Genomic DNA, 27,230 nt, shown 5'->3' on the forward strand with positions numbered 1-27,230 from the left:
CAAAGTCGAAATAAACTATTGCTGGCTGGCTAAACGAAGAGATTCTCCACATGGGCCATGATACCAGAGGTAGAAGTGGCCATAGCCTCAAAAATGGCCACTTATGCCGTAGACCCGTACCAGTGCTTCAGCAAAGTGTTAAAAGGGGGAGGTGGTATCTATGTTTACAACGAAGTCGAAATGAATTATTGCCGGCTGGCCAAACAAAGAAATTCTCAACATAGGCCATTATAACAAAGGTAGTGGTGGACATTGCATCTAAAATGGCCCATACTTCTTATTCCATTGATCTGTACGAGTTGGTCAGCAAAGGGTAAGGAGGGTACCCTGGTATATAACAAAGTCGAAATAAACTATTGCCGGATGGCCAAAAATAAAAGATGATCCACGTTTATCATGATACCAGAGGTAGAGGTGGGCCTTGCCTTTAAAATGGTTTATAGCACTTATGCCAGCAAAAGGAAAGGAGGGTATTCTAGTATATCGCAAAGTCGTTATGAAATATTGCCGGCTGTTCAAACTACGAGATTCACCACATGGGCCATGCTACCAGAGGTATAGGTGGTCATTGCCTTTAAAATAGCCTATAGCACTTATATGGCATATACCCGTACGAGTTTGTCAGTAAAGAGCTAAAATGAGGAGGTGGTACCTCTGTTCACATTAAAGTCAAAATAACTGTAGCCGGTAGGCCAAACTCCGGGATTCTCTACGTGGATCATTATACCAGAGGTAGAGGTTTATTTCGACTTCGTTGTAAACAAAGGTAACACCTTTTATTTTTAACCCCTTGCAGGCAAAATCGTACAGGTCTTTGGAATTAGTGTTATATGCCATTTTAAAGGCAATTACCATATATATCTCTGGTAAAATGGCCTACGTGGAGAACCTCTTAGTTTGGCCAGCCGGCAATACTTTATTTCGACTTTGTTGTAAACAGAGGTACCATCTCCCCCTTTTGATTCATTATTGTCAAACTCGTACGGGTCTAGGGCATAAGTGCTATAAGAAATTTGTATGGCAATGCCCTCCTCTATCTCTGGTAAAATGGCCTACGTGGAGAATCTTTTAGTTTGGCCAGCCGGCAATTATTAAAGTGTATTTCGACTTCGTTGCAAACAGAGGTACCACCTTACCCTTTTAATTCATTGTTGTCAAACTCGTACGGGTCTTGGGCCTAAGTGATCTGTGCCTTTTTTAAGGCAATGCCTACTTCTACCTCTGGCATCATACCCCACGTGAAGAATCTCTTGGCCAGCCGGCAATTGTTTATTTCGACTTTTTTATATACCAAGGTACTTCCCTAACCCTTTGCTGACTTACTCGCTGGCTTATCCCTTATTGTAAGTAAGTAAGTTCAATAAATATAAGACTATATGCCAGGTCTTTCTGACAACCAATTACAAACAAATTGGGGTTTATCTAATGAGGCTTTTCCCAGGATGCAATTGCTCGTACACTGTATACAGTTCACCAAATAATCCGCAAATTCCGCAAAAGGATCTTTTAATTATAGGCCATGTCCATTTAGACATTAAGCAACAAAAGCCCAGCATGACCGATGCATTTGTCTTTAACATCTCCGATATTGATTCCGCGTGGCCTTCCAATTGCCATGAGTGTCCATTGGTGTTCATTGTTAAACCTTTGGAGCTATATCAGTTTGTGTGGAAATTAAGAGCACGATGACCTTCCCTTGGTGATAACAACATGACCAACAACCATATCGTGTGTTACCAAAAGCCGTCAGCGATAGTCACACCGACAATTTGCTACCTTCGTGGACAAAAGCCTGGCTTTTCGCTGGATCCTAATTAACATCTAGTGTTGTCACTACCATTTGCTGTAGAGATTTAGTTGCACAACATAACAGAAACATTCTTTGTAAATACTCTTTGTTGATATTTTGACATTTGGATGGTTCATATACCAATTGTAGCCGAAAAATGATAATGAAACATTTCTGTTTAATATCGATCTATTGTTGGAATTGTAAATTTTCATATTCAATTTTTGTTTGTTTAAAGATGACCATTTTAAAGAAAGATTTTAATCTTTTAAAAAGCAAGTGTTAGACTTGTGCTTTTATTGCCACTCAGTTCATATAACCTGTCATTTTAGTCGAGCCTGTAACTTTTGTTGCAGAAAGCTCGACATATGAATAGTGATCCGGCGGCGGCGGCGGCGGCGGCGGCGTAAGTTAACTTCTGAAAAGCTTAATATTTTAGAAGGTGGAAGAATTGGATGCTTCATACTCTGTATATAGATGCCTCATGTTACGAAGTTTCTGTCAGTCACATGTCCAATGTCCTTGACCTCATTTTCATGGTTCAGTGATCACTTGAAAAAAAAAGTTCAGAATTTTTGTAATGTTGAATTCTCTCTTATTATAAGTAATAGGATAACTATATTTGGTATGTGCGTATCTTGCAAGGTACTCATGCCCGTCAGACAGTTTTCACTTGACCTCGACTTCATTTCGTGGATCAGTGAACAAAGGTTAGAATAAGTTTTGGTGGTCAAGTCCACATCTCAGATACTATAAGCAACAGGGCTAGTATATTCGGTGTATGGAAGGACTGTAAGGTGTACATGTCCAACTGGCAGGTGTCATCTGACCTTGACCTCATTTTCACGGTTCAGTGGTTATAGTTAAATTTTTCTGTCTTGGTCTGTTTTTCTCATACTTTATGCAATGAGTCTACAATATTTGTTGTATGGAATGATTGTAAGGTGTACATGTCTAGCGGGAAGATATCATCTGACCTTGACCTCATGTTCATGGTTCAGTGGTCAAAGTTCAGTTTTTGAGTTTTGGTCTTTTTATCTAATATTATATGCCAAAGGTCACTATATTTGGTGCATGAAAATATCTTATGATCTATATATAAGTCTCCCAGGTTTTATTTGACCATGACCTCAATTTCACGGTTCATTGCACAGTGTTAAGTTTTTGTGTTTTGGTCTGTTTTTCTTAAACTATAAGTAATAGGTCAAGTATATTTGTTGTATCGAAGAATTGTTAGCTGTTCATGTCTGCCTGGTATGGTTCGTCTGACCTTTACCTCATTTTCATAATTCATTTGGTCTTTGTTTAGCTATCTTGGTTAATGTTAAGTTTATGTGGCAGTTGTAATAAATCTTTATACTTAGGGCTATCAACTTAATATTAATGATGAGTAAAGTAGGCGAGACATTTCAGTGTGTGCACTCTTGTTTAAATGTGCTTATTTATCCGAGTCCTGAACTGCATTCCAGTGGCTTTCATTCGTTTACTTTTGTGTAAATTTTATACAGATCAGTATTTTTTCAAATGTTTTACCAATATTTTAGCTGCATGTAACATCTTGAACACTCAGAACAGCAAAACAAAATTTAGATTTCAGAAATAAATAGCCTTTAGTCATCGACGAATAGCCGATGATTTCAAGAGTTGTTTCCGTTAAAGGATGATTCCTTTTTTTTGTGCAATACTTGCTCTTTCGGAGGCTCGAGGGTAATTTCAGCAAAAATTTTATCATTTTTGTTTTCATTACAAATTTTATTTATTACACTATTAGTTATAACTTTATGAATTGGCTCAAAAATCAACCCAAAAAATCGAATGATTTTGGCCTCAGATTTATTTTTCAAGTGTTTATATCACTGTAAAAGCTCCAAATTGTCTCCCTTTAGTGCAATAATGACATTTTGTTTTGGCATTAGAATTAAAATGTCTTTTTCAACTCATCGGTGACCTATAGATATTTTTCAAATATGCTTTACCTAAACTAACCAGTTGTAAAATTAAATCGATTTCTGTAATTTAGTTCTTTTTTTATTTCGATATATATATCTCTCTATTTCTCCTATTAGTTCAACTTTAAAAAAAGTACCTTAACAAAAATGGTTGCTTCTTTCGAGGGCAGATTGTGAGCTTAAGTGAACGATAACCCCATGTTTTATTTGATTTTTCTATTTAGTATATGATAAAAGTGTATCTATAGAAAAACAAGCAAAATCCTACATGTATATTTAAAAAATAATGGATTAATACCTCCAGTCCCCTTAACGACAAAAAAAAAAAAAAATAGAACATTACGTTTAAGTATCACCTACAGTATTTTACAACCTCCATTGGTGATACATTATATGTATTTCTGCTGTTGTTTTATATAAGTTATTGTCCTGAATAAACATCTTTATGCGTTTTTGCGTTTTTGCGTTTCAGTTTTTATTGTGAAATTTCTTCAATCAGCAAAGACAAACTTTAAATTTCGCCTTAACGATGTTTTCGCGAGAAATCCATGTATTATTATCGAATTACTACATTTAATCATTGTCTAGTGCCCTAAAATGAGATTTTCCGAGACGCTGGGTTTGAAATGGGATACCCTATTTAATTTAAACAATATTTGCAATCTTTTCAAAAAGATGCAGATGGGAATTTTCGTTCCTTATGAAAGTGTTCGCAAGTAGTTAAATTATAAACTCCTTATAGGATTATCAAAAAGCAACTATTAAGGACCCCCTTGGAATAAAGATCTTCCAAGACAACGTGTTCGAGAGTTTGAGTTTAATACATGACTTTTTAAAACTTAATGGACGGAGCAGGATTATCTTACTCTTCCAGTTAACCATACATCATCACAGTTGCATTGGTTCTTGTTGCTCAGATTTTAAATTTCAATGATTTCATCCGAGACCACAAATGTCGTCCCTTGATTTTCGTTATTAGTCCCTAGTGATAACAGTGGGTTTATACCCCTTCCAAATTTATTTCTCCTTGTTTAATGCCTCCCATTGTAAGTAGGGGGGGGGGGGGTGAAATTACACTGTAAAAAAATTTGGGTCCAGAATTTTACAGGAAAGTAGTGATTTGGTCCAGCTGAAAAAGGTTAAAAATTAGCACTTCGGAAGCTGTCAAAAGATTTCAAGACACCCTAAACACAAAATTGTCCATATTTTGAGTTAGACGCGATGAAGTTTTCTATAATTTTGATATAATTTGTCCCAAAATTAGTACAACACACTGTAAAAGTTTCATTGAGAAAGCGCAGGTGGGATTTTTTAAATTTTCATTTATGTTCTAAAAGAAATGCACTACGAATTAACTGTGTTCTCGGACCATTTGTTTTGTGGACTGTTGTGTATCTTGTTGTTTTTCATTCAGCTGCGGCTTTGTTGGTTTGTTTCAACCCTTTTTAGTGTGATTATCCTTTGGTACACTTTGCCTCTCTCTTATATATGATATCGCAATAATTATATATATGTAAGCGTTCATATACATTTATATGGATACAATATTGAATTAAAATAGATATAATAATTAGATGAGTGAAAAAAAGAAAATGAAGTAATAATTGTACGTGTGAGGAGTTGGCATTCTTATAAAAAAGAAGATGTGGTATTATTGCAAATGAGACAACTATCCACAAAAGACCAAAATGACACAGACATTAACAGCATTAGGTCACCGTACGGCCTTCAACAATGAGGAAAGCCCATACAGCATAGTCAGCTATAAAAGGCCCCGATAAGACAATGTAAAACAATTCAAACGAGAAAACTAACGGCCTTATTTATGTCAAAAAAATAAATAAAAAAACAAATATGTAACACATAAACAAACGACAACCACTGAATATACAGGCTCCTGACTTGGTACAGGCACATACATAAATAATGTGGCGAGGTTAAAGTCTTTTACACTATCAATATTTTAGATCTTGTTATATTGACTAATTCTTATTCATTCTGGTCGTAAGTTAGTCTGTCATCCTCAAACGTGTGAGCAATGGTGTACGTACACCAATTTGTAGAATACATGGGATATTCAAAGACTTAAACGAACGTTAAGTCTCAGAGGCATGACTTTTTATTAGTTGTTAGTGGCTTTGAAATAGCTGTCAGATAACTGCGAGTACTCTCAGATCTGTTCATTTTGACTTTTTGTGTCGGGATGTATAAGTACCCGGCCACCTCCACTTGTATTTGTGTCTATCTGATGAGTTAAGCCTTTTTCAACTGATTTTTATAGTTCGTTCTTATGTTTTACTCTTATACCACTGTCCCAGGTTAGGGGAGGGTTGGGATCCCGCTAATATGTTTAACTCGATCCGGCACATTATTTAAATCTGTGCCTGTCCCAAGTCAGGAGCCTGTAATTCAGTGGTTGTCGTTTGTTTATGTGTTACATATTTGTTTTTCGTTCATTTTTACTTAAATAAGGTCGTTAGTTTTCTCGTTTGAATTGTTTTACATTGTCTTATCGGGGCCTTTATAGCTGACTATGCGGTATGGGCTTTGCTCATTGTTGAAGGTCGTACGGCGACCTATAGTTGTTAATGTTTGTGTCATTTTGGTCTTTTGTGGATAGTTGTCTCATTGGCAATCATACCACATCTTCTTTTTTATATGCTCGAAACTTTAGATTAGTTTAGAAATGTATCAAATCAAATAATCCTTGAGTGATGGTTTCGTTATTGAAATTTTAAATTGATGTTTAACCGCGCTAAATATTATATATGATAATCATACGAATAAGTCAGGAACTGAGTTTCAATCTGTAATTCAATAGTTGTTGTTTGTTTCTGTATTTGTTTGTCGTATAGTGTTTTGTAAATCAATGGTTTTCTCGTTTGAATAGTTTTATCATTATGTTAAATGGTGTCGGCGTTTGCTACATGTGGAAGTGCACACATTTACGACATGTTATTGCTTAAACGCACAGTTTCTTCTTCCCGCTAATAATATATAGTCACCATTTGCACTTATATGCGAATGGCCGATTGACAGTCGCTCCAAAATATTTTGCAACATTTCAGTTAAAAAAAAACTTTTTTAAGTCTGGTAATATTTTCGTCATATTTCCAACAACTTTATTTTTCTTAAACATTACAAATATTACAAATATAACAAACAAACAAACTTCATTTTTGGAACACTATCACAAAGTTTACGTAATACATGTGTAGCTATTTATTTAGATAAACTGTATTAATCCATACATTTCGGAATTATTTATCCACTATATCCAAATGACGAGGAAGTTCGAGGTTATTCAATTAATAAGATTAAGGAAACTTTGGTTAACACAACAGCATTTTCAACAAAGTAGTTTATTTTTGTTTGACAAACTCGAAAAGAGGGGGAAAAGTAATAAAATGGTTACTTAAGCATTTACTTAATTTCTATCACGAAATAAATGCGTTTAATATTTTAGATACAGATACAATATAGTGCATTCGTAAATGTAAAACACTTTTTAATAGAAAATTTAAAAGAGATACATCAACAGTGTTTATTTTAGAATTGCTCAAGTCTGTAGGGCTTATTCCCGATTGTCCCACTTTTTTTTAAATTAAGAGCTCATATTGTCCCACATGAAAAGTTCTGACTGGTCCACATTATTTTATGAGGCGAAATGTTCTTATCCCTTGTTAGATTGTCTCTATGGTTTTGTTTCAGATATATAAGCCAAAATCTACATTTTATGCGATGCTCTTCTTTTAGACATTGCGGCCATCTTAATTATTGGGCGGGGTCATCGGATACATTTTTGAAACTAAATACCCTAAGGATGATTTTGGCCATGTTTGCTTTAATTTTGCCAGTAGTTTCAGAAGAGAAGATTTTTGTAAAAATTAATGACGACGACGAATAATGAGAAAATGAGAAAAGCTCACTTAGTCCTATGGTCCAGGTGAGCTAAAAAGCCAAACGGACAAAAAGCAACGGACAAAAAGCAAAAGTGTCGGACAAAAAGCAAAATTATCGGACAAAAAGCAAAACGGACAAAAAGCAACGGACAAAAAGCAAAAGTATCGGACAAAAAGCAAAATTATCGGACAAAAAGCAAAACGGACAAAAAGCAACGGACAAAAAGCAAAAGTGTCGAACAAAAAGCAAAATAATCGGACAAAAAGCAAAAGCGGACAAAAAGCAAATCGCGGACAAAAAGCACCGTATCACACGTAAAACGAAAGAGGAACCAGGGTAAGGAATGAGCAGTTGCAATAAGCATGTTTATCAACTCCAATATACTGAGACTTATATCCCCCATGGAAAGAATAATTGGGATCAAAACGTACAACCACAAATATTACACAGAAAGGAGTTGGTCTTTTTTAGAGAATATTTACCCATACACATAAGAAATACGTGGCGATAGTCGTTGCTTTCTCTATGCACTCCGGCTTATTCATAATCGATTTTTTTTGCTTATTTTGAAAAAAATAAACCATATTTGATGCACATAAGGAATTATCATTTTACTATCTCACTTTCATTAATGATTGAACAAAAAAAAGTCATAATCTAAATTGTTTATCATGTATTTCATAGCTAGTGCCCCTTTAAGCAATTATATTTTTAGAACATCAATTTGGTGCATGGAATGAAATCATGATAGGACTATGAAAAGATTTATCTCACCTTGACAATATGTTTTTACATTTAAAGGACTGTCTTGTTGTCTCCAATTTGTCTTTTCGAACGTTGAACGAAATGCATGTAATGAGTTTTTTCCCCATTTCACCATTCTTTTGAATAAATTGTTAAAAGCTATATATGATTAATGAAAATTGCAAAATTTAACCTGTTTCGAATCTATGTCCCCGGCCGGAGTCTATAGCAACATGCACTATTCTTTTTTACGGCAGACATCAACATTTGTTTTCTAAATTTCACCACACGATTTGTTTTAATAATCAAGAACATTTAATTGAAACTTTAGTACAGGTAACGTCGGAAATTAACATTTTTCGGATTTTTCGACGTTTTCAGACGTTTGGATACCGCTTTGAAATGTGTGGAAGCATTTTATACCTTTAAGACCCAAATATGTAGTTAATAAGAAAAGAATCTTGGCATTTTGTTCACTTTCTTTGTGTCTAACTTCTGTTTTGATCAATTATAAATAACTTTTTTGAAATATCAGTTAAAAATATGCGTTAACTGCTATGAAAATATCAACTTGGACAAAATGGCTACCGCTTGAAAAACGACTGTGTATTGAGAATTTTTTTAAAATGTGCAATATTTGAACTCAAGAATAAAGAGTCACATATTTGTACTTTTGGTAGATGATATTATTGTCTTACTCATTTTATTTATGTTCTGCTATATCTACTTATAACATTCACATTTAGTCGTTGAGTAACATGAAGATCAGAGAATAAGGATATAGGATCACTATAATACATAAGAGTTAAACAGTTTTTCATAAATGTAACGTTGGACATCCGGTTTTTCCCCGCATAGCTTTGTTATTTAAATCCTCAAATATACTAGATGCAACTTAGTATTTGATCAAGAGATATACAACATAATTGAAACATATATTTGATATGTTTTAAAACTGTTTCGTGTTTCGTGTTTGCTTACATTTTTATTTTGTTTTGCGCAGGAAATTTCTAAGATTCCGTTGTTTAATCGTAAGAACAGCGTGCGTAACGTTTCTACAGGATACTGGTTTTTTTATTGATCTAACTGATATAAAATAACTACCAAGAAGAAAAACGCATACTTTGTATTGTACTACCGGGATAGAACAAACACCAGCAAATTCATTTTTTAATTATTAAAAAATGTGTGAACTTGAACGGCTGTTTTTGTTGATTTAAGCAGAACTTATTATTGTGGACTTTAGCGGTGCCACACAGGTGTCATGGGAACTACTTAATTTTCCAGAACAGTTCTTTAGAAAGTTACTGACAGATTTAAAGAGAGGTCAGAGGTGATCTCATCTGTATACTAGTAAAGCATATTTCATTCGTTCACAATAAAACATATCACCAGAATGTTTTGGGATGTTTCAGAAAAAAATGTTGAGTGTTTGCGTTTCTCGGATGACAATATAATGATTGGTTCCCGGCTATATCCGTGCAACTCCAGGGCCGCTCCAGAATGTCTTCTTTCTGAACAAAATGTATGTGGACTTTTCTAACGATATTTTGCAGAAGACTCATTAAAATTAAAATTAAATCTGCAGATTTTGTTTATATTGGATGACATAAATGAAGTTTACGATGATTATTAGAAAATTAAGACACGTCAGTTCAAACTCTTGAAGCAGCCTATTTTCAGATAATGTATATTAAGACCCCCCCCTAATTAACCGAAAAGTTGCATGAGATTCAAACGTACTTAAAAGACTTTTAAAAATTAGGGGTAGGCATGTTAGACTCTTTAGACCAAAACTCGGACCTTTGGTGAAAACAGACCCTTAGTTGTCCCACCTGGGACATTTGGCCCACAAGACCTTTGACCATTACCTATAAAATGCACCTAGTAGGTAAAAAAGTATTGACGAAGGGACATGTTGACACTCTTTAAAAAATTTGGGGTAGGCATGTTAGATCATTTCGACCGGACCTTTTGAAGACAAACCATAACATATATATTTTGGAGCTATGGTGAAGAAAAACCATGAATTGTCCCACCTTGGTCTTTAGGTTCATTGCACCTTAGACCATTACCTATCATTTGCACCTAGTGTTTAAACATGATTGACCGAAGGGAATTTTTGTCAGATTTTTAAAAATTAGGGGTATTCATGTTAGACCCTGCAAACATAAGTTTGGACCTACCAGGAGTTGTACCACTGGGCCTTTTGGACCATTGGAACAGTGCTCTGGTTTTTTTTAATATTTGGTGTAATTAAACAATAAGAGTAAAAACAAAGTCAATTAGAAGGAAGAAATCGCTGTAACTATACAATAATTTGTCGATTTTTTGTCTTGTATATAATATGTAGATGGGACAATATGCGTAATTGTTTCTATATAGGCCGTAATGGTAACGTTTTCTTCTGTTGCTCAGCCCATATCGTAAACTTGTATTTTCGTAGCTGAGACATTTTTACATATGTGGTTAAATTTTCGGGGTACGACATGTGATTCATTTTTCCGTAAATTAGCAAACCCCGAGTATCCTTTTGCGATGTGGCTCCTCATGGTAAAAAATCCCATTTTTAACACAAAAAGTTCTTTGAAAATTTAATACTTTGAACACATTCAATAGCTCCATAGTTTTTACACATTTATTCTGTGTTCGCTTACTTTTTAAATTGATACAAATGGTTCAGCTCAGTCATTTGTTTATCATGGAAACGTGTCAAATATCACTACACAGAGAGTTTTTTTGTTTACACGTGACTTTTGATTCCTCATTTCAAGGCGCATTAGGGATATTGTCCCAGATGATGGTGAGCCTTAAAGAAACTCTGCTAGTCCTAACTTTTATTTTTATTGCAAGTTTCCGAAGGTCAAAAACCTTTGGATCACAACTTTTCAAAAACTTGAATTGTAGAATACAGAGGACGTTAATTAAGGTGGTATGGGAGTCTAAAATACAATTGATAGAATTTGTTCATACTTTGCCAAAACGTAGTATCTATTGATACATGTTGAAAAATATGACAATGATAGGTTACCGCGCATTTTCTCAAGCTACAGAACGCGCCAAAATGACACATTGTGTATGGATTATACAGGAAAAAACACAATTTTGTGATTAGAAACTAAACAAAATGATTGAATTGTTAAATATTTCAGGAAAAGATTGCTATCAGACACTGCTTTGAGAATATCAAAAGAAAAGATAGGGTAACCGTACGTTTTTTTCGGCTAAAATACAAAATAGGAAAAATCCATGTAGAATCCTTTAGAAAATGCAGTTTTAGAGTTACCTCCCCTTAAAATGCCACTTTAAAAAAAAACTAAAAACACCAAAAATAATTAGGATTTGCAAAAATATTAATATTTATAAAATATATTCTGATAAATTGGTTCTTATAAATGAAAATTCACATTAAATATCTGCATTCCTGCATTAAATTTTGTTAACTTGATGGAAAATCTGGACCTTTGGTTTTCTGTTTTTTACAATCCAAGATGGAGGAAGACACCCATACGTCTTGTATGGTAACGTCAATTTTTTACGTTTTACTGCGATTACCGATTATTTGGGATAAGTCTTGTATTTCGCTTGCAATTTTTATTTTGCTTATCAATATGGATACTTCTTACAATGTTTTGTTGTACGGAATACGCATGGAATATTTCCCAATGAAAGTAACGTAAGCAACAAACCCAAAAATATATCGTAATCAGGGGCGGATAACCAGCCATTTTAAAAAGGGGGGTCCCAACCCATGAAAAAAAGGGGGGTTCCAACTATATGTCCCCATACAAATGCATTGATCGGCCAAAAAAGGGGGGTTCCAACCCCCGGAACCCCCTCTCTCAAACCTGGAGCCACCAATGGTATTTGGGTAATGTATAGGTATATGAAATGAGAAGATATCTACGGTATGATGAGTGCCAAGAAAATTCTATCTGAGGAACTATATACAGATGATCCACCATAAATAGCGTACCCCGAATCGACAACGTTGAAAACGTACGAAAATCGTCCAGTGGACAAACTTGCAAGACATTTCATTTCTTTGAAAACGAAGTCGTTTTGACTACGCAAGTACATGTATGTAGCTGTTTTGTAAAGTTAAAGCACAATTACGGAAAAGCACTATTTAGCATGCATCTAATTTAAATTTTCAATAAGTAACGTCGCAAATGACAATTTATTTGTAAAATACGGCGAAATCGGACATTGGACATCTTGCAAGACATTTGCCAAAGGCAGTTGCTTTTTTTTATGTAGTGTGAGTGCTGCAAAAATTCGATTTTGACATGGTCTATGTATGTACTTATGTGAGCCGAATTTACACAAACAAAATATCATATAATCTTATATTTCAAAACCTATAAATTTTGAAAACTTAACATCTTCCAAAATCTGACCAATATAAACACTATTTGATTTTGCCAACAAAAGCGTTGGTCATATCAGAAACACATATTCAGTAATATTGTTATACTTAATATAAAGCATATCATTCATTCGAATTTTTATGGATATAACACTATTTTGAAGAACACAAACACCCCTGCTAAAGTGATTATGCGTATAGTCTGACATGCATATTTTTGACGTTTTCTCAATATGTTGTCCTTATTTTAGACTAAAGTAAAATATGATCAAACAATTTGTACTTTTTTCGGAATAGTATTTACCTGTATATAGTCTATGGATATTAATTTAAAATAACTTAACTGTTATGATTTTATAAAAAAAAAAAAGAAGCTGTTTATAAGTGGGGACTGGTTGATTGCACGGTATAGGTCCTTAATACATCGATAAATTGCCGCACCCGGAGGCGTCCTTCAGACTGTTTATGACTAATATGTTGATATGTAGTGATTGATACTTGAGTCATAGAAGAACAAGGTTTATTTCAGTCTTAGTGTAATGATTTGGACAAACTTTCAGTAATTGTACATGTTCTTTTTTCGGTGCTTTGTGTCTATAGCTATTGTCTAGAAATAATGTTTGTGTGTTTTTTTAGTGGTTTCGTATTTATCTTTTAAGTTAGTCTATTGTCAATTCATTTTACAGTTTGTTCTTAATATGTTGGCCATTAACCCAGTTAAACAACGGGATCAACTGTTTTTCGTGAATGGCCGAAAAGGTCGAATTTGCTATACTCTTATTCACCGATTGCTTGGATGCATTTATTCTTCCCGAGTGATTGTGCAACTAAGCCAGCAACCCTTTGATTTTCGGGGTGAGGCTATGGATATTTTCCCCCGGGCTAAGGTTTTGGTTTTTTTTTCCAAAAAAGACCGATCTTTTTTTTGGCAACAAGTCGAAAGCATTTGTTTTCACACACATCCCCCTCCTAACCACCCCCTCAATCAAATGGTTGCTGTCTGATTTCAATTTTGCATATTTTTTTAAATGTTTTTTTTAGAGATTTTCTTTAGTCACTATGAAAACTACAAATTGAATTGTGCTGCATATAAAAATTGACCTGTATTTCTGATAGTGCTAAATCATTGTACAAGATTAAAAAACATCATTTGTTCCAATCTCAACTTGTCATCTATTTTAATGTATACATTGTATTCGACCTTTTAACCCCACACAGTAGTGAAATTTTCATTTATGCAATCGGTACCAAATGTACACATTGTATATCTATAGCACTGTTAAGGGTTAAAAGATCGAATACAATGTATACACAATTACACATAGAATCTTATTTAAACAACAAACACGTGTCATGAATTTTAAATGAATTTTCCAACATGCGAGACCTAAATTTTTATACAAAATCGCCCTATTGGTAGCAGAGACGGATTTAGCGGGATGCCAGCGAGCCACAGTCTCCCTATTTATATATGTATTTACATTAAGAAAAACATTTATTTATTTAAGAAAAATGGTTATTCATTTTTACCAGAGAAAAGTATAAATTTTAAAGTAGTTAAGAAAGCGAGATTTTGATTGGATAAAACAATTAATTAAGCATAAGCTGAATTCATTTTAGCATAAGCTAAAAACATTTTAGCATGAGCTAAATTCATTTTAGCATAAGCTAAATTCATTTAAGCATAAGCTAAAATCATTTTAGCATAAGCTAAAATCATTTTAGCATAAGCTTTAATCATTTAAGCATAAGCTTAAATCATTTAAGCATAAGCTGAATTTTAATATTTTTGACCTTGATTCCGCGCCAAGATTTATGTATAAGCTAAACAATTCAGCATATGCTAAATTGATTTTAGCTTATGCAAAAATAAATTCAGCTTATGCTAAAATGAATTTAGCTTAAGCTTAAATGAATTTAGCTTAAGCTAAAATGAATTTAGCTTATACTAAAATCATTTTAGCATGTGCTAAATTATAATATAGCTTATGCTAAAATCATTTAAGCATATGCTAAATTCGATGTTTATGACCCTAATTCCGCGTCATAAAAAACTTTCCACAAGAGACCAAATGACACAGAAATTAAAAACTATAGGTCATTGTACCGCTGTCAACAATGAGCAAACACCATACCGCATTGTCAATTATAAAATGGACAGAAAAAACTATTCAAACGAGAAAACTAACGGTCTTATTTAGGTACAAAAAATTAACAAAAAACAAATATGTAACACATCAACAAACGACAACTACTGTATAAAAGGCTCATGACAGGCACATACATGCAAACATAATGTGGCGGGGTTTAAGATGTTAGCGGGATCACAAACCTCACCCTATCCTTGGACAGTGGTGTAACAGTACAACATAAAACGAACTATAAAAATCAGTTGGCAAAGGCTTAACTCATCAGATGGATACTACACAGAATGGACGTGAGTGACTAGATGACTTGATGACTAAATTGTGATTTTGCCATTCTAATTTGCCATTTTGCAAATGTTCATAAATTTTAGACGGTATGGGCACGTAAAATATGTTCTATATTCTGTAGAAAATATTAGTAATTTATTGAATTAGTTGCAGATTAAAGGCAAACGCTGCAGTTTCTGTTTATATGTAGCAGTATCTAGATACATCCAAATACAAAACAAAATATTAAATTTAACAGGAAATATGAAGGAAATTTTCTCTTTTCAGAGTTAAACACTTGAAAATGAATATGCACTTGTTTTATATCTCGGAAAAACAATATTTCTTCTTGTTTTGTGTGAAACAAAACAAAAACCAAGACACTTCACGATTAAAAGGAGGTCACTTAACATAAGCTTATAATTTCTTAGTCCTGTCACGATCTTATTATTTATATAATTATAGAAACCCGTTATTATACAGTCCAGGCAATTACTGAAAACTGTAATATTACATTAAAATGTAATATTACAGAAATCTGTAATATTACACAAATCTGTAATATAACATTTATTTTAAGGAAGTAGGGGTTATCTCCCATTAGTTGGTACAAATTAATTTTTCATTACAGAAAAACAAATTTGTTTCTAGGTTTGTTTGTTTTTGTTTCTCCATATAGTGTAGTATATATATATTTTAACAGTAAAACAGCAACAACAAATATATCAAAATTATCAAATTGAATTTATTATGCTCATTTTTACTCAACATTGAAAGCTAACAAATGATAGATATAGTTTAATCTTCACCTTGTGTAGGAATTAAAAGTTAAAACAATTATTCTACTTGCATATCTCCTAATGTACATTTTAAATTTATATAATAGTTGTCTATTGAAAAAAATGAACTGGAATCTCATTACGGTAGTGCTGTTAGTTTGATCTAAAGGACCAATACTGTAATAGATTAAAGCTATTACAAATGTACTAAGATAATAAAAATGTTGCTTATTGTAAAATTCCATTTTCATTCCAATACAAGTTTTAAGGTTGGTCATTTATTTGTTCAATGTACAAGTGTTGTATACAAAATTAAACCCTATGACTCTTGAACCCTCAGAGAATAAGAATAAGAATTTTTATAAGTTTTAAAATCCAAACAATATAGGATTGTTTCTAAATAAAAAAAAACAAAAACAAAACATATAAATAACAAAATGATAGATGGAAAACAATACAATAATGTAGCACTGAAAATAATAGAGATTTTACAACATACCTCCTCTATAAAATTATCATTTTAAATATCTTGAAATATTACATTATAATGTTAGTCACCAATCGCACACAGTTTACAATCATTACATTATACATTTCACTTATGCTGTTAACGATATATTTAATTAATAAATATATTACATTCTTCACAAAAAGACTAGGTCTAATAAGTTCTGTACATGTTATGAAAAAATGAAATTCATCTTCCACCTCTTTATGGCATTATACATCCTATTTTATAAGGCTGTTATGTTGTTGACTATGGCAAATATTGGCAAAATTGATAATTTATACAAAGGAAAATATGGAAAAGATTACATGTGTTTTTATTTTTGATTTAATTTGATATAATGAATAGCAAAAAGCTTTGATTGAATTTTAGGTGTTTTAGGTGAGGAACAGCCAAATATTTTGTCTCCTTGGATAATTCTTTGAATCTAGCAAAAACACCCTGTTTAAATACTTTAACAAATATTTTTTATTCTCTTTGATATATAAAGGACAATTCACTTTGAAATGATCTTTAAATAGAATTTGATGCATGTTATAAACAGTAACAACATAGTCTATTGATAATCAATTTCAACAATTTGTAGTTCTGATTGACTTTTGTATAAATTATCAATTTTGCCAATATTGGACACTGTCCATAAACGACCATTTGCCAAGATATTAACATTGACTCTGCAGAGCATTGCATTTATATGTGCTAATGCAGAGTCTTCTTTGCCGGGCCATTTAAAATTTTCACCACTAGGGTGCATAAATTTGATGGATGCCCAGTCCTTGTTGTCTCCTTGGATGGCAGTCACCACTCCGGGATACCATCGATCCTCAAATGCAACTGCATAATATGAGTTTATCTCCCATGTTTTTTCTGTATCTGGAAGAATAAATTTATAACAAGTTCATATATATTTCATCTTTATTCATTTTCAATTTAATTTCTTTTAGTTTATATAATGATTGAGCATTTATATCAATATAAGCATTAATCAATCATAAGCATCTTAAAGCAGATAAAATATAATAAGGAAGTGGGTTTTAGTGGGTTTTAAAAACCACATTTATAAATGTATCATCAATCTTATTATCTTTTTATTTTAGCAAGTGGTGTTCACCAGCTGTTGATGCTAATTAACTCATTATATTGACATATGCATCTAACAAAACAAAATTGTAAACAGGAAATAAGGTTAGGAATTTCCAAAATGTCAGCATTTTTTTTAGGGAATGGCAATTTATCTTTTACCAGTTTAATAAAAAAAAAATGAATTTATTATTTAAAGAAATTTTTTTTAAGAAATTAGATTTAACTGTTTAGTCTTAATGGTCAATCAAATGACATATTTTGATAGTTATTCATTATATACACATGTGTGCTTACCTTTTTCTGCAGTTACATCGTGATCTGATTGGGAATTTGAATCCTACAAAGAATAAATAAATTAAATTATTTGATTTGATAGGAAGGAGAAATAACATATAAATGCTAGAACACTTATGATATGCAAACTATTTTATTTTAATATATACAAAATATAAGAATAGGGAATAGGTATTTTATAAACAAAATTAAGGCCCTCGGGATGGCATATGGACATACAAACATTATGACTTCATTTATATAAACTTGTTAACAATAATGTAAACACACTTTACATGTAGAGTTTACCTTATGAAAAGTCTACATTTGGAAATATGTAAGCTACTGTTCTCTGTGTTCTCTGTTAATGATTAAGTTCATATAAAATACTTACATTTTGGAAGTCTTGTGATGCATCCTGGTCTATATGGTCATGGGAAAGAGTTCTTTGATCTTTTTTTTTAGTATTTCTTCGTTTCTTTTTTGCTATTAAAAATGAAGTAAAGTACATTTTTAATTTCTAAAGACGTTACATTTTGCAGCTAAATTGCTTCAGTATCTGTTGATTTATAAAAAATATTAAGTGATTTTTCATACAGGTGACTGGTCTATCAAATATAACTCAATATTTTTTTATATTTTTTCTTGTCATTTGGCATGTTTCAGTGCACAACAGTATTTTCACTGAACTATTCACTATTCGTTGATGCTATTAATCTCATTATTTTGACATTTCAACTTATTAAAACGCCAGAAAATGTAAGCCAGAAATAAGATTACAATTCTGGGAAGGAATTTTTAATGTGTCAGCAACTTTTGAGAGAGAATAATCATCTGTAACATTATATGTTTTATCTGAAGTGTCATACAATTGATTGGGTATATATAAAGTACATACAAGCCCAATGGTCTTTATCATTTGTTGACTGAAGACTATATTATTTGGAGGGTAAAAAATATAAAACTGATTGAATTATTAATTCTAAATCATCAGCTGATTGACATACTGGTTATTTATTTGCTTACCTTCCTCTGCAGTCACATCTTCATTTATTTGGTTTCTTGTGTTATCCTACAAAGAATTAGTAAATTGAACCAAAATATTTAGCTATTAAATTAATTACCTTATATATATTTATATTCTATCACTGCATTGATTGCGATAGGATATTTATCCACTCTCCACAGTTATATTTATTTATACAATTGGTGCGGAAAGGGATAAATTACTAAGAACTAGAGAAACTTTTCTCCGGAATGTATTCAAATTATAAAAAGATAAAAAGAATTTTATTAATCAAATCAGTTTGCTGGTGACAATTGACTGCCACATTCTACTTTATTTAAGCCTTATATTTGTTTTGATTAGATGGTCACTGATGAGTCATGTACAGACAAAAGCGCATTTGGCTAGAAAAAAAATTTATAAGCCTAAGTTTTTACCTGAAGGGTATACTTTTACATTTCACTCTAAGACATAAGCCATATTTACTAATACATTTCTACAAATTTATCTCAGCATGTTATCAGTAATCTGTTATAGATACATTATGTGGTCACACTTTCTTTACAGTTCCATTATTATAACCAGATGTTGACTTAATAAACCACTAAATTTTCAGTTGTTTTTATCATAAAACTTTTTGTAATTCAATTTGTACAAACACAGAGAAAGTATGTCATTTTATAAGTACAGTAAGATGGTGCAGCTTTTGGTGTCATTTCAAGATCCCTTGTCAAAATGAATTGTATCAAAAGATCAATTTGATTACCAAACATATTTTTTTTAATTGCACCTCCAAATGACAATCCCTCTTTTTTTCTCTTAAACATTACAATGTGTCAATCGTTAATCCGTGTCCTTTTCTTTTCACCCTGTACAATATTACTTGACAATATCATAATTATGTCATTCTCTTTTTAAAAGTGTGTAATATTTGCTACTGTGCAAAAAAAATCATTTAATAAAAACTTAATTCCTTTGCAGTATTGACATTAACAAAAAATTTAATATAATTATTAATAGATTGGGGTTTTTTTTCATATTAACTTCTGATATCCAACTTTCACATTAAATTAAAAGTTCTTTTCCTATATCAATATTTGCTAGAAATCATTTGTATATATTAATAACTGTATTATAAAATAAAGGCTGAAAATAATATTTATTAAGTAAAATGATATGCATGCGACTAGATGTTCAGAAATTAGGATAAACAAACCCAGCAGGATACATGGTCTGGGGTAATTGGCATTGACATGATGTCTGATAAGACCACAGGTACAAAGTAGCTGTACATTTGGGCTTATGTCTTAAAGTGATATGGAAATAGACAATAAAATGCACACTACTGTTAGAACTTTGATCATCATTAAGTTCATATAAATACTTACACTATTGATGTCTTCTGTTGCAATATGGTCAATTGGGACAATTGAAGGAGCTTCTTGGTCTTTATTTTTAAAATTTCTTCGCTTCTTTTTTTCTATTAAAGATAATAGCAAAGCATATTTGTAATTTCTAAAGAAGATACATTTTCAGCCATATTACTTTTATTTCTGTTTTTTTTTTAATATACTGCTTAGCCCAGCCCAGCTGAATACAAATGCAAAGGTTTAACTCTGAACAGGAATAGCAAAAATGGACACATTATATTCAAGCTTTATACAGGTCTGAATTTGACTAGTAATTAAACGTTTGACACATCATAGTTTTTTGATACAGAATTTTTGTCAAGAAATATTTATAAAAGTAAACCATTATAGGTCTATGTACGGCCTTCAACAGGGAACCTTGGCTCACATCGAACAACAAGCTGTAAAATGCTTATTTTACCCAAATGGGGCATACATAATTCAACATAATAATTTTACAATACATATAAAAAAAAGAAAAAAAAGAACAAAAGTATTCCAGTATAGTACCTGGGGCCTTAATGATAGGCATTCCTTGATCTTCTCTTTCTGTATCACCTATGAAGAGAAACTATAAATTAATCGGGCTATTTAATTGTCATTAAATTTCTTGTTTTAACAGAAGATAGAAAAAGGGGAATGTATCTTTCTTTAAATATATATAGGTCTATGTTTTGTTTTCTCTTATTTTCAGCAAATAATCCATCTTCAAAACATACATTTCCTGGGGGGTCCACTTACTACATATGTATTGAGAGGTAGGGATGAGACACCCATTTTATATGAAAGAAGCGGGAAATAAGTATTATAGATATATCAAAAGGTCAGGGTTTTCAGTTTCATGATTATATTAAATGCAAGTGAAAACCTAAGCTTATCATGAGTGTCTAAAATAAGATAGATGCCAGGATGTAGTTAAAACCACAGTTATAAAAAATTATCAGATAATTGTCAAATCAATTTATCTTTCTAGTTATCTTCACATATGGTATTTTCACTACATGCACTAAGCTATGGTATACACTGAGGTCTATTCTTTTGATTAAATATAAGTTGTTGAATATGATAGATAATATAAGATTTTTGTCTAAAATTTGCTTTGATGAATGAATCAATTTATATTAAATATTTCATAAACAAATTATGAAACGAATAAGATATTATTTCCCCCAAAAACAATTCTGTGTTAAAACTATTATGAAAAGTGCAATGAAATGGATTTAAACTGTTTTGTTTTTAAAACCAATCAAAGTGGTATTAATTTTTTGAAGGAACTTACTTAAATGCATCTGTTCTTCTTCCTCCTTCTCGTTATCCACAGATATATTTTGTGTTTCAACCTGCAGAAACAGATGTATTAGTAAAACATATTTGATAGAATCACTTTGAAAAGTTAAACTTTACTGTTTTGAACATTCATATACGTTTGTTAGAAATAACTTTTAACAGATAATGTGTAAGATCTAGCAATATTCAGAATAAACATTTTTAACCAAGAAAGTGTTTAAGATGCAAAAATCTGACACATAAGCAGAAAATACCTTAAAATGCAATTTTTGCTTTTAAAAAATCAGGCTTTATTAGAAGTAAAAGTATGGCCAGAAATACATTTGATTTTTGCCATGACCTTTCAGAATTTTCACTATTTTAATCTTTCTAAAATAATCGGCTTTATAATTTACTCAAATTTTCATAGAATTCTATAACAGGTCCAAAACACCACACCTTGCAAAGAAAAGAAAAGTAATAACAATAAAAACTCTTCATTACCTCTGCAATATATATGTCATGATAATCTTCATCATTTTTGTTGAAATTTTCATTTGAATGATTATCATTTTGTTCCAAAGAATCTGTTTCTGAAAAAAAATAAGAAAAAAGTAGTGTCATATTTGAACAAAAATTTGATTGTGATCTTTACCATTTGAAACAGCATAGGTTTCTGACAACAAAGAATGTGTTCAAAGAACTAACAAAATGTGATATTGAACTTTTTACCTTAGTGGTCCATTATTCAAAATCGAAATAGATTCGCAATCTCCAAGTTACATGTACCAAGAGTTTATTTTTTGATGAAATCAAACAAAGTTTTATTTTTGACTTTTTGGACAAACTTGAACATGGGACCCAAAAACTAAAATATGAATATATAGTATAAATTTCTTCAATTTTTAAAACTCCCAGAATTTAACTTTTGATAAGGTCAAACATTTTTTTTTAATGTAAGACCCAGTAGACATCAATGTGAAACAACTCGTAACAAGAGGCTGTCACAACGACAGCAAACCGGATTTATTAATATTTATTTGTGTCCTGGCAATATCACAAGAACCATTACTGATGAATGGTGAAAGTGAAAATCGTCAATATCAAATTTGACCTCCATTTTGTCATCAGTATCAACATATTAAAATTTGAAGTGCTTAGATTGAATGGTTCATGAGTAAATGCAACAATGTGAATGGAAACGCCATTTTACAATCTTTCAAGAACCATAACGCCTGAACGGTAAAAGTCAAAATCGTCATTATTGAACTTGACCTCTATTTTGTCATCAGTAACAACATATAAAAATTTCAAAAGCTTTGATTGAATGATTCATGAGAAAATGCACGGACACGACTGAAAACACCATTTTTCAATCTTTCAAGAACCATAACTCCTGAACGGTAAAAGTCAAAATCATCATTATTTAACTTGACCTCTATTTTGTCATCAGTAACAACATATTAAAATTTGGGAAGCTTTGGTAGAACAGTTCATGCGTAAATGCACGGACACAACTGGAAACTCCATTTTTCAATCTTTCAAGAACCATAACTCCTGAACGGTAAAAGTCAAAATCGTCATTATTGAACTTGACCTCCATTTTGTCATCAGTGACAACATATTAAAATTTGGGAAGCTTTGGTAGAACAGTTCATGCGTAAATGCACGGACACGACTGGAAACTCCATTTTTCAATCTTTCAAGAACCATAACTCCTGAACGGTAAAAGTCAAAATCGCCATTATTGAACTTGACCTTCATTTAGTTGTCAGTAACAACATATTAAAATTTTAAAAGCTTTGGTTGAACGGTTCATGAGTTAATGCACGGAAAACATTTGATTGCCGCCCGCCCGACCGCCCGGCCGCCCGCCGTACATCCCCAAATCAATAACCGACATTTTTGTCACAAAAATCCGGTTAAAAATGGACGAAAAAATCCAAATGCACAGTTTAAGAATCAGTATATGAAATAATATAAAGTTTCCATTTAATCAATCCAATAAGATTCTTACCATCAATTAGCTTTCTTTTAGTCCTTTGGCCCCTTTCATCTTTTGAAGAGCTGGCCTTTTTAGTCTTTGTCTTTGACCTCTTTGGCTTCCGTTGGTCCACATTGTCTACCTTCTTGTTACTAGATTGTTGTGATTTCGTGCTTGGTGAATCTAAATGGTATAAATCTTAACTTTTAGCATAAAAGACTTGGATTTGCTTGTAAAATTTATTATGCTTTCAGATTAAATCAGGTTAAATTCATATTAATATTGATTTTACAGGAAACCTCATATTTAACAATATGAATTTTCGACATTAGTACACAATCCCTTGAAAGTTAAAAGTTCAAACACTGACGAAAATAGATAAAATTTGCACAAAAATATTAACTATGAAAACAGTATAAAAATATTCTTGTATCATGAACCATACAATTTAGGGGAATTTTTTATTGGATATTTAGCAGTATGAAAAGAACTTATTTTGATTATTGAAAAACTTAGGTTTTCTTTTCTTTTTTTGCAGTGGAAAAATAGAGAAAAAAAAACTAGGGTTTAATTCAAACACAAACCTATAGAAAAGGAATTATCCTGGTCTTCAGTTATAATACTTGTTGCCTCCAACATCTCTTTTTGTCTACTTGCAATTTGTTTTGACACGCCTGGTCCACATGACAACTTTGAGGGAGTCAACATTTGAAGGGGCACAGTATGTTCTATCCTTGGCAAATATCCTTCTTGTGTCTTTGATAAACGCTTAATTTCTTCCACGCCTAAAATAGGTTTGCCTTCTTTTAAATTCTGTAAAAACTCCCCAGACCCACAAAACTTTATGAGTTGTCTCTCTTGAACATTGTCTCTAACACAAAATACCACAGACAATTCTATAGTTTGAAGGTCAGCAAGTCTTTTAATCTGCTTAGTAATTTGTTTTAAGGCATTTGATTTCATCCTCCTTTCATTGCTCCTTAGCGCGTTAAACAATTCCTCATCCGAACAATGTTGCTTATTTTTTCCAGGCTTTAGTTTATTTGTTTTTTCAATTATATCTTCAGTTTCAGATCTGTATAAAGAAGCAAACCATCAATATATAGAATACATTTAACTAGAAATATTTTATTTCAATAATTTGAAATAGGAATGGAAATTTGAAAAATAGCTGTCAATATTCATTTTGAGATCAAAAACTGATTGAATTTGATACTCAAATCCCTTTGCTAAAACATCCAATTGACTTATCATTTTTTTTTAGACATCAATAGTTTTACTAAAATTTAACATTTACATAATATGCATATTTTAAAATTACATATAATAATGACTAGTTTCAGACAATTGAAAAACATTTTACGTCTGGCTTACAATGCTTGGTATAAAGATATTGACAAATATAATGCCTTCCCATGTTAACATGAGCCAGAAAGAATTTTTTTTTAAAATATAACATGCTGTATAAATACATAAACTAATTTAAACATTAATGTATTTCTTATACAATTATGACAGACGGAATTAGAAGAAAAAAATTAAAAGAAAAGGAAAATTTCAATGTACATTTTAATTTGACCACTTGTTTCGTTATATTAAAATTTAGATTCTCAGATGATAAGTTGCATATTCATTTATTCATGAATACAAAAGGACTGAATTACATCTGCATTTACATGGTTTAGGATCTGTGAAAATGAAGGAGTTTAAATAATGTATAAGTAATAGACAGAGGTAACACTTATTGTTTTTCTTTAAAAGTTGCAAATATTCAAATGAATTTCGAACATTCATAGTTAATAAAGAAAGGAGAAAATAAAAGTTTTTTTAAAAGTTGATCTTGAATCGAAATGATGTTAGGGTAAATAATGATTTTCACAAATATTACAGTAAAATGTAGTATTATAGCTTAATGTAATATTATAGTAAAAAGTAATATTACAGTATTTTGTAATATTACAGTATTTTGTAATATAGTAAAATGTAATATTACAGTAAAATGTAATATAATAGAAGTTAAGTGTAATTCTAATACAAATGAGTTTACATTAGCTTACAACAGTCAGTAATGTTTCATTTAGAAATGTAGAAATATATAACAGGGTATTATTTCAAAATTTCCTAATTTCTTGTGCTTTAATCTGTATTATAAAGTTTTCAGCCTCGAATAACACTTTCTATACAATATATTTTGTATAGATAGTTGCCGGAAAGTAAACATCAGTATGTTGATGGTTTTCTGAAACTAAAGAAGAAGTGTTGTGCACCACTCAGTACATTCTTATAAAAATGTTCTATCTCATTTGCAATAGAAAGTGTTGTGCGCCACACAGAACATTGAAATACAGAATAAACATTAAGAATCTCAAGCACAAGAAATAATCCAAACATGCAATTCCATAATTAAAAATAATTCCAACTTTAAATATTAGCCTGTTATATATAAATATGTATACAGTTGTTGACTTTACAGTAACATCCTTTAGTTAATAAAAAATAATGAAGCAATATTTCTATGATGACTTAAATTCTGTTCACATAATTTTGAGCAGTGAACTCCAAAAATAACTATACATTTTTTTGTGTACTTGCTTTCAGCCTTTTAATATTTGCTAAATAAGACTCACTTAAATAAGTTTTATTAATTATATGATATATTAAAAAAAAAACTTTAAACAATGATTTATGCATGTGAATGATATGTACATGTATTTACACTGCATTATAAGATCATAATACAATTCTACATAACAAATCTTAATGTATATGAATGCAAAAATTTATAAAAATAAATAAAGAATGAAGCTAAGATCTTATTTCAGCACAAATAATGATTAATGTACAAAATTCTGCAAACATAGAAATATATATTTATATATAAATAGGTATACTGAGAGAAAATCATACTTTCTAATTTCTTATCTTATTTCTTTTTAGGAATCAGATGTTGAATTTGCAGTAACATCCTTTAGTTCAAAGTATAGAGTTAGATATGTGTCTTTATTTGTGTTTGTGTCATTTAAACTTTCTAATATTGCCACATAATGGGTTTGGAGTTCAACATTTTCAGAAAGTTTTTCAATCAGTTTTGTTATATTATTTTTCAGCTCTGCTTTAGTCAACTTTTTCTGGTGTAGTTCTTCTTCGTCATCAGTAATAAAAACAGGTCCACTTGATTTTTCAATATTTATTCCCAGAATGCTAGAGTCAATTTTATCCTGTCTTTTTTGTGTGGATGTTTCTAGAAAATTTACAAGATTGGGATGAAGTTTTCTCCCACTTACAGACTGGTGGTCATCAACCATAGCAGCAAGATGTTTTCTTAGCACTGGCCGAAAACTAGTTATGGCATTTGAAATATCAATTAATTTAGTTCCATAATCAGTTTGTTGTCCTAATCCAAGTATTTCTGCTAATTTTTCTTGAATGGTTTCAAAAAATTTAAGATTGCAGCAAATATTTCTCCAGGTTTCATCAGATGGCACACTTCCACTTGGTAAATACTGTTTAATTGCCTTGTTTTTTTCTTCTAAGATAAAATCAAGATCTTGTCCTTTTGACTTGTTTCCACTTACAGAAAATGAAGTATTGTTATCCCAGGAGGCTTTTACTTCTTCTGGCATAAATTTATACTGAATTGAATCAAATAATTCAATGTTTTGGTAATGTGGATGACAGCGGCCATAAAAAAGTTCTTTCAGATGAAATTTTGCACTATGTACTAATTGGGAATTATTTCGTCGAATTCCCATGC

General features: G+C 31.5%; 1 protein-coding gene across 1 annotated transcript; it reads right to left on the reverse strand.

Moving 5' to 3' along the window:
* Positions 1 to 15,650: 15,650 nt before the first annotated feature.
* Positions 15,651 to 26,360, reverse strand: LOC139495613 (clumping factor A-like). The gene is made up of 10 exons (XM_071283902.1): positions 24,061 to 26,360; positions 23,510 to 23,659; positions 21,997 to 22,085; positions 21,506 to 21,566; positions 20,737 to 20,784; positions 20,206 to 20,297; positions 18,838 to 18,883; positions 18,206 to 18,297; positions 17,833 to 17,875; positions 15,651 to 17,328 (listed from the first exon to the last, which is right to left on the reverse strand). The coding sequence occupies exons 1-10, from the start codon at positions 24,437 to 24,439 to the stop codon at positions 17,012 to 17,014; spliced, it is 1,317 nt and encodes a 438-aa protein (XP_071140003.1). The 5' UTR covers positions 24,440 to 26,360; the 3' UTR covers positions 15,651 to 17,011.
* Between the last annotated feature and the right edge of the window lie 870 nt (positions 26,361 to 27,230).

This window comes from Mytilus edulis, chromosome 11, assembly GCF_963676685.1.
Source record: "Mytilus edulis chromosome 11, xbMytEdul2.2, whole genome shotgun sequence".
Taxonomy (NCBI): Eukaryota; Metazoa; Mollusca; class Bivalvia; order Mytilida; family Mytilidae; genus Mytilus; species Mytilus edulis.